The sequence below is a fragment of the Sprattus sprattus genome (assembly GCF_963457725.1).
Source record: "Sprattus sprattus genome assembly, chromosome: 19".
Classification (NCBI taxonomy): domain Eukaryota; kingdom Metazoa; phylum Chordata; class Actinopteri; order Clupeiformes; family Clupeidae; genus Sprattus; species Sprattus sprattus.
Genome location: NC_137917.1, coordinates 23,014,502 through 23,022,970, shown reverse-complemented (window position 1 = coordinate 23,022,970; position 8,469 = coordinate 23,014,502). Strand labels below are relative to the sequence as shown.

The 8,469-nt window shown below is 41.0% G+C and overlaps 1 protein-coding gene across 1 annotated transcript; it reads left to right on the top strand.

The window, feature by feature from the left end:
* Positions 1–7,980, top strand: LOC308380675 (cysteine-rich venom protein latisemin; the record flags this gene model as incomplete). Its single annotated transcript, XM_080858081.1, has 7 exons — positions 1–28; positions 5,890–5,990; positions 6,422–6,512; positions 6,708–6,853; positions 7,007–7,092; positions 7,601–7,695; positions 7,838–7,980. The coding sequence occupies 7 exons, from the start codon at positions 1–3 to the stop codon at positions 7,978–7,980; spliced, it is 690 nt and encodes a 229-aa protein (XP_080714207.1).
* Between the last annotated feature and the right edge of the window lie 489 nt (positions 7,981–8,469).

Here is an 8,469-nt window from a genome sequence, read left to right as displayed (position 1 = left end):
ATGGGCGGTGTGGACCAACACAACCCCGGTGAGGTTGTCTCTTTGAAAACAAAAGTCCTCCTTGATGCGAACCAAAAACAACCGTGAAGCACTGGTTCACGAAAACAGCATGAGAAAACAGTCCAGCAGTGGCTCCTATGTTGCAGATGGACGGGGCTGTGCTTGCATTGTCCTCGCTAGTACAAAGGAGAACTGACAAAAAAAAAAACGCTCACCCCTCAACTCTCCCCTCACGCCAGCATCCTTCCATAAATCACAGATAAAGGAGATTCTTCTCGCCCCGGGAAACCGCTGGGCAGCTGGCAGATTCCTTTTCTGAAGCATTTATTTCAGTCGAATCTGACTACAGTGTACATGCCAATTTTCTCCACTCGCAGTGGTGCTCGTGTCAAGCCGCACTTCAGGCCACAAATTAATGATAGGGCGCATGAAAGCACTTCTTCCTGTCTGGACTGCCACTCCAGTGCCCTTGCAGGGGGGCTTCCGATTTTCATGCTTTTTTAGAGGACACATCGGCTCTTAACAGCCATCTTTTTTATCGCCCCGCAGTGTGGCACGGACGGCAGCCAAACGGAGCGGGGCGCGCAAAGCTGTACAAAAGCGCCGCTCCGAGAGGCAGGGATCCTGTTGTTTCCTTTCCTCATTAGAAACGTGATAAAGGCAGGAAAGAAATGCTCCGAGGCGCAGTTAGAGCTTCCGTGAACACCAGCCTGGAAAGCAGGGTGATGGTGGTGGTGGTGGTGGTGGTGATCTCCCGTGCATTGTCTAATTACTGCTTTCTTCCATTTCCAAACCTCTGAAACATAACGCACTGGGGACGAGGGAGAGTGACACAGCCAGAGTGCCAGTGAGCGCGTGAGTGGCAGTTGTGATGGTGGAAGGAGAAGAAGAGGAGGAAGAAGAAAAACAAGTAGAAGAAGAAGAAGAAGAAAAGAAAAGATACCAAAATGTACTGAAAGTGTGCCAGGAAGCACAAGGAGGAGAGGATATAGGCCTGCACCTGGGGCCACCCTTGGAGCCTGTCCGCTGGCTCCGCTCTTCCCCCCACCATCCCCCCCAGAGACGAACCCAAACACACATCCAGAGACAGCTACCTTGTAGCTTACGAGACACTATGCTTAAAAGGTGTAAGAAAAAAAAAAAACAAGACAACAATCCATTTCTGAGGGGTACATGGAGCAATCCAACCATATTAAACCATACTGAGCATGCTATTAGAGTTGCTCACAGGACTTCATGGCTCCCATCCATTATAACAGAACATACCAGTGGTCAGCAGTACAGTAATCTTCAATCCTTTTTGGCCAAATAGTGGGTAGACCTGTTTTTAGACTCGTTTACCTGGATTTACTATGGCAGTGGGAAGAACTTGTCAGTGGATGGCTTGTGCAATACACGGCACAGCTCTTATACTCTCTAGGCCTGGCCTTGTTCTTGAGGGCTGTCTTATTCTTATCAGCGCTTGCAAGGTAATCAATCTGATTTCATCAGATTCAAATGTTCCAGGTGCTTTTAATTACCAGTGTCATAAAGGTAACCGTGAGTGATGCCTTCTGGCAAAATGAAAACAGATGTGATTGCAGATGGAGCACACTCGCAGTATTTCTAAGGTTGAGTCGCCCCCTTGTGTTGAAAGCCCTAACTTGCTCCGGCAGTATACTACAAGAAAAGGACGACTGCAATCATGATCTCATCTATTCCATGCTGTGTAAGTGCTGATTAGAATCAATGGAAGGAGAAGACAAAAGGGAAATAGGTCCACTCACACTATACTCCTCTGTCTCTTCTTGATGACCACAATGTTCTGATGTATAGAGAGAGAGAGGTTACAGTGGACAGTTTTCTATGATCAAGACTGCGATCACCCATCAGGCAAAACACAGCAACCACAAGTCTCCTATTTCACACGGAGATACGAAACAAGTCTCTTATACAAACAAAACAACAACAGACAAATAAGTCTCCTATTTGACATGGAGAGACAAACACAAGTCTCCTATTTGACATGGAGAGACAAAAACAAGTCTCCTACTTCACACAGAGAGACCCATGTTCAAAATATATACAGGAAACATTAAAATATAAATTATATATATACTGTATCATTAAAGTTTTCTGTCTTCAAAATCCTAAGGAAGATTGAAGCGCTTGAGATAATATTGTGCACCAAGCCTACACACACACACCTCTAAAATAACACGTTAATTTATGTATCTGAACAGGGGCCAGCATATTAAACTATCAGAACCAGAGGAACACGTTAAATTGATGCCTTCTGGTATGCTGCCTGACTGCTCACTCTATGTAACCTGGCTTAGGCCTGAGGATGACAGAGTAAAAAGAAAGGAAGAAAAGCCTCCTCGCGAACGCTTTCATAAAAACACAAGTGATACAAGATTGTTTCAGATGCTAACAATTCAGCAGACAGACTGACACCTTGAGGAGAATATGGCATCAATTTGATCAGGGGCACTTCTCCAATTCAGTGTAGGTCAGTTCAGTGGCACTTCTCCATTTTAGTGTACGTAGGTCATTCCTTACGCATCCATAGCTGTTAAACCCCCACGGCCTCGATCAGCTGCAGTATATTATGATCGTTAAACCTGTGACCTGCAGGCACAGGAATCTCTGAGAGTTATCTTCCCAGTTGAGGCATTATGCGGATGCTCTGCTTACACTGACCGTAAGTTATATTAGACAAAACTAGACAATAACAATTCACTTTTTAATACACCATTCCAATGGACTCACATGTCAACTGAGTTCAGTTCCGCTCCACCACGCTCATGTATATGCTCATGTCTCCTGTTTACCTTTAGAGTTAAGCATCAACAATGCTACCAAAATCCTATACACAAAACAAACTGGCCATGTCATGATGGCAGGTTAGGGTTAGTGTTACTTACATATACAATTACCAAAATCATGCGATTATCTAGATAAGCCCATATGATTTGTAAGTCAGGCCATGTTCAGCAAACCCTGCGTCATTCCGCTCACCGCAAACATTCAACATGTGATACGAGTCAGGGGTTTGTCTGTTATGAAATCAGACTGGCGGGCAGGTGCCCTGGTATATGACCCAGATGACAATGCAAATTCCTTCTGAGAGAGGCCAATGTAAACCAACCAAATCTAAACCAACAGTGGGAGAAAGACGCGAGGGTGAAGCGAGTTGCTTGGAAATTAGCCATGTCCGACCACACAGCAAACACAGCTGATAAATGTGTTGCAAGTATTCTTCGACCACCAGGGTGTAATCCATAGTTACATTGTATATGCCATTAATCATTGTCCATTTGTTGACCCATACTTAGGGAGCACCCACTCCATTCATTACTGCTTTAATGCATAGTGATAGTGTCCCCACCCAAGACCCATGTTTACTCATTTACCCATTTCTTTTTCTGGATGTTGGATAAAGGAGTAATTACTTTATGGTATTAGTTCTTTATTCTGTCAAGTGTTATTAATAGAATAGGCACACGTGTACAGTTTCCTTCACTTCCCAGCCTATAAAAAGTGGGCAGACCGTACGCCAAGTACAATTTCGGAGTCTTCAGCGCATCAAAGCAGGTAAGTTGGCACCATGACCAGTTATAGAAATGAATTTCTTTGTTTGCATAGTATACAATTTTTATATTTATGTAAAAGATGAGGTTTTTCCTACTTTTCAACTTGAGCATGGATACTACATTCATATATCATTAAATTACTAAGTTATTTTATTTTTATTAAATTTGAGTCAATGGTTAGAAAAGCACTGCATAATTGTAGACCAGTGGCAGAAGTAGATGCAAACCTGTAGCATTCCTGTAGATGCAAACCTGAAGCACGGCTTCACTCAGTTTAGCCAGTTGACCAAGCGCAGCCTGAATTTGCATTTCCACACAAGAGGATATACTCGCTTGATGGTGTGTCTTAAAGAAACGGATAAAGGCTGCCGAGGTGTCCAGGCATACACAAATATTTGGCAGAATAGAGGCAAAGAATAACATTAGTTGTCTTTGGTTATACATCTGTTGTCATACAGGTATGTACATGTACGTATTAAGGTATTTTAGCCCACAAAGGGAACTTTTGTGTCTAAAAAGAAACCAACCTGTTTGATTTCCAGACTAATACTTCTTTCTTTAGCCAAAGATAACGGAGGTTGCCTGGTTAAAATTGATTCCATTATTTCTAAGTCGAAATTCTTGCTAACATTAATGTTTCTAGCTGTTTCTAATTCTATGTGGGCTAACTTTCCAGCTGCAATTGGAGTTTATACCACTTGAGAATCTATTCTAAGAGAATATGTTTCTTTTGTTTATTTAATGTCTGCCTAAAAACACTCACTGTGATAGAAATGTTGATGGGCAGTTTGCCATTTTCAAACTTTCCAGATTGAACGTTTTAATCATATCTGAACATGATATACACAAATACAGACACACTTTGGCAAGTGCTGAATGATGACTGAGATAATAAGAGATAGTAAAAGAGATAGTATCTTTGACGTCGTTCTGCGTGTTTGCAGGCGAACCTGGCATGGTTTGGCCATGCTCAGGAGAGAGTCCAAAACAGGCGTGGCCTGTCGCAGTTTGGCGCCGTTTAACTTGTAATGGAAATTAGCTCAGTAAAGCCCAGCTCAGTGTGACCAAAAGGGCCAATGAAAAAAAAACATATGTAGTTTCTTCCCCAGGCCAGGACAACAGACATCATGTTCGTGCTAATTGTCTGCACCCTGACAGTGCTTCAGATGTGCTCTGCTTGCAGTCTGGTGAGCACTCACATTACTCTACAAATTGTAAAGAACTCCATTATCGACAACTTAGTTGTAACTTATACCACACTTGTGTATAAACTGCTTATAAAACATGTATTTAATATCTATATGTATATATTTGTCATTCTCATGAATTACAATGACTGGACATACTCGACAAACTTAATTGTCAATTTCTCATGGTGCTTATTTACATTTATTACTTGTATGATATACACTTCACCCATAATCTAGGACAGTGGTTCCCAACCAGGGTACGCCTACCTCTAGGGGTACTTGAGCAGCTTGCAGGGGGCAGGTGGAAAGATGGGGGATTTCAATGAATCCCCAAAATGAAAAGAAAATATTCCAAGTCATTTCATCAGCCCATTGCAACCACTACTCTGTAAAGAGGTCATGTTTATGAATGGCAAAACTGTGCACAAACCAACTAGCTAGCTAACATGTATAAATGGCTAAAATGTCCAGTTGCTGTTGCTCTGGATTCAGGTTAAGGGGAGCCAAAGGACAAATGGCAAAAAGAGGCCAAGCTCAAACACAGACAGTTCTGTGAAAAAAATATTTATTAAAATATATTTAGAAAGGATTTACTTGTATGTTCACAAAATGTCTTTGTATTCAAATAATTGAACAAATTTAAGATAATGATTAACACACAATGATTGATGGGCTACTGAAGGCATGGCAAACAGCTCAAGGGGTACCTCAGACAAAAGAGGTAGGGAACCACTGGTCTATGACATGTGTCAAATACGTAAATAGTACGCGGTTTCGTAGTTGTTAGTGTTTTGATTCATTGCTGGTACTTTGGACGTTTGCATTTGTAAGAAATATTATTTAAATTACCATTTCTGTCAACCTTATTACTAATCAAACCACTTAACCGGTTTTTCTCTTTCTTACTCTCTAATTCCCTTATGAATTCACAGCCAAGTGAGTAATACATCAACCTTTCAACATCTGCAACTCTGCTCTGTTTAATATCAATATTTGTTTTGTATTTAACCTTCAAGAGTACAAATCATCAAATCTCAAATCAGTACAAAGAGTAAAAATCATCATTGTGTGTAACCGTTTTCTTTCTGTATGTGTGTGCATGCTCCGGGCCTTTCCTTGAACAGACGTCTGCACGGAGAATTCCACTATCCAGGAGGAGATTGTGAACGTTCACAATGCCTTCCGGAGGGGTGTGGTGCCAACAGCGAGCAACATGCTTAAAATGGTGAGTCCGACTTTTCACTTATATAGCCTCTCATTAACCGAAGCACTTTCTGAGTGAGCCTGGTGACAACATGTTGACTACTAGATTACCATTCTAACAGCATTTCAATAAAGAATGGTGGGCGCCATGTACCCACACTACTTTAATTATTATGCACTTTACACCATACATCCTTCATCCTACACTGTACATAGCTGAATTGTATTGTTTGTAATGTCTGTATATATTGTTTGTAATTATTGTAAATATGTGAGAGCCGCAAGATCCCAGAATTTCCCCACGGGATTAATAAAGTATTTATCTATCTATCTATCTATCTATCTACTGTTCCTTGGATACTCATGAACTGAAATACATTACATGTGTGAGTTGGGGACTGCCTGTCCTTACCTGTGTCCAGCTGTGCTCCTATTCTATTCGTTTCCCCTCAGAGCTGGAACCAGACAGTGGCAGACTCAGCCCAGCAGTGGGTGGACAAATGCGAGATGAGACATGGCCCAGCTAGCAGCCGCATGGTTGGAAGTGCGTCATTGCTGTTCCCCCTGCTGTAGATGTGCACTCTGCCACACACACATACACACACACACACACACATACACACACATATTCACACACACACACACACACACACACAAATACACACAGAGGAGACCAAACAGCTGAGAGCATATGAAAATAAATAGCTAATTACCTTTGTTTTTTTTTATGTGTGAACAGACTACCAAACCGGTGAGAACTTGTTCAAATCTTCAGCTACTAACTCTTGGACTGCGGTAGTAACAGCTTGGTACAGTGAAGTGGAGAACTACAACTACTACACTACTGAATCACACAACGGACACCCAATCGGCCATTACACTCAGGTAATAATTGTTATTTCATCCATATAAATATGGAGACATATGAGATTGATTCACAGGTCCATAATCTGATGATCATCTAGCACAAAGGCCTATTGTCCCTAATTATGACATAAAACTACAGGATATCCAGACACAATTGTCATTTTATTACAGGTTATATGGTACAGCTCCTATCAGGTGGGATGTGGTGTGGCCAAGTGCGGCGACTCTTACTTCTACGGCTGCCATTACTACAGAGCGTATGTCACACACAATTTTTTGTTCATTTCCACTTGTTATTCATCTTGCCTTTGCATGATTATCTGAAAGTATGCTTGTCTTCTAAAGAGGCAGGGGAACTTGTCTTCTAAAGAGGCAGGGGAACACTTAAAGGCACACTGCACATCTCAGTCCACTAACATGTGCAGTGTTGAGAGATAAAATAGGATAGGATAAACTTCTATTAATCCCGTGTGGGAAATTCAATTGCCAAAGCAGCAGGGTAGTGGGAATAGGAATCAAGTAGCTAAATACAAATTTGAATAAGAAATTAAATAAATAGATAAAATAAATAGACAAAATAGCAAATTATAGACAAATTATATAAATATTATATAAGACACTGAAACTTACAATACGATCCCATTACTTGTAGAAACACAAAGACAAATGAGAGGTCAATGAACACCTAATTGGGAATAGAAAGATAACAGCAATTAAGAATAGTTTTGTGAATGAATTTAGTTTTATTTTGTGTTGTTTCCACAGGGGAAACTTTTACAGAGGTAGCACCGGTATAGCACCATACACTGAAGGAGAACCCTGTGCTGCCTGCCCAAACTCCTGCGAGGACAAGCTGTGCAGTAAGTGTTTTAAAGCTTCTCTAACGAAAACAACACACAGAGTCAAACACCCTTCAAGGTCCGGTCATATAAGTATTTAAACAACTTTAAACGATTATGAAGAGAAAAAAAAGCTAACGTTTACCTCTCTTTTCTCTTTCAGCTAATCCTTGCCCATACATCAACAAGTTCACCAACTGCCCTGCCTTGAAGAAACAAGCAGGATGTACCAACTCTTATGTAAAGGCCTTCTGCCCTGCTCTTTGCCTATGTGACTCCGAGATTGTCCCTATTGCAAAGAAATAAGGATTTTCATCTATTCATGGCAGTAATTACCTTCAAAATTGTAGCATAAACTCATTACAACGCTTACTTTCTGAATATGAAATAACACAAACATTTCTTACCATGCTTCGGGGCTTACACGGAATTGCATTTGGAAGAACAGTTTCTGGACTTATGCCAAGCTGTGAATGATTTTAACAATGTACTTGACATATTAATTATTTCCTTCATCTGACTGTCCTGGCTCATTAATATGTTGTTTTACTTTCCTTTGTAACAGACACATAACTTAATGTGACAAGACAGAGGGGATGGTCTTTGCATAGCGTCAACTGCATATGTTGCCTGAAATTTTGCTGTACATCTGTACCCCTTTCATTTACGTGCCATTGGCCTAAAAGAGGAATGTCGAGACAAAAGATCAAGCATGCTGGTTTCTTGGTGTAATGATTTATGTTACTTTGAAAATGGTCAAAACTGTACTTATGACGGAAGGAAACACCAGTTGAA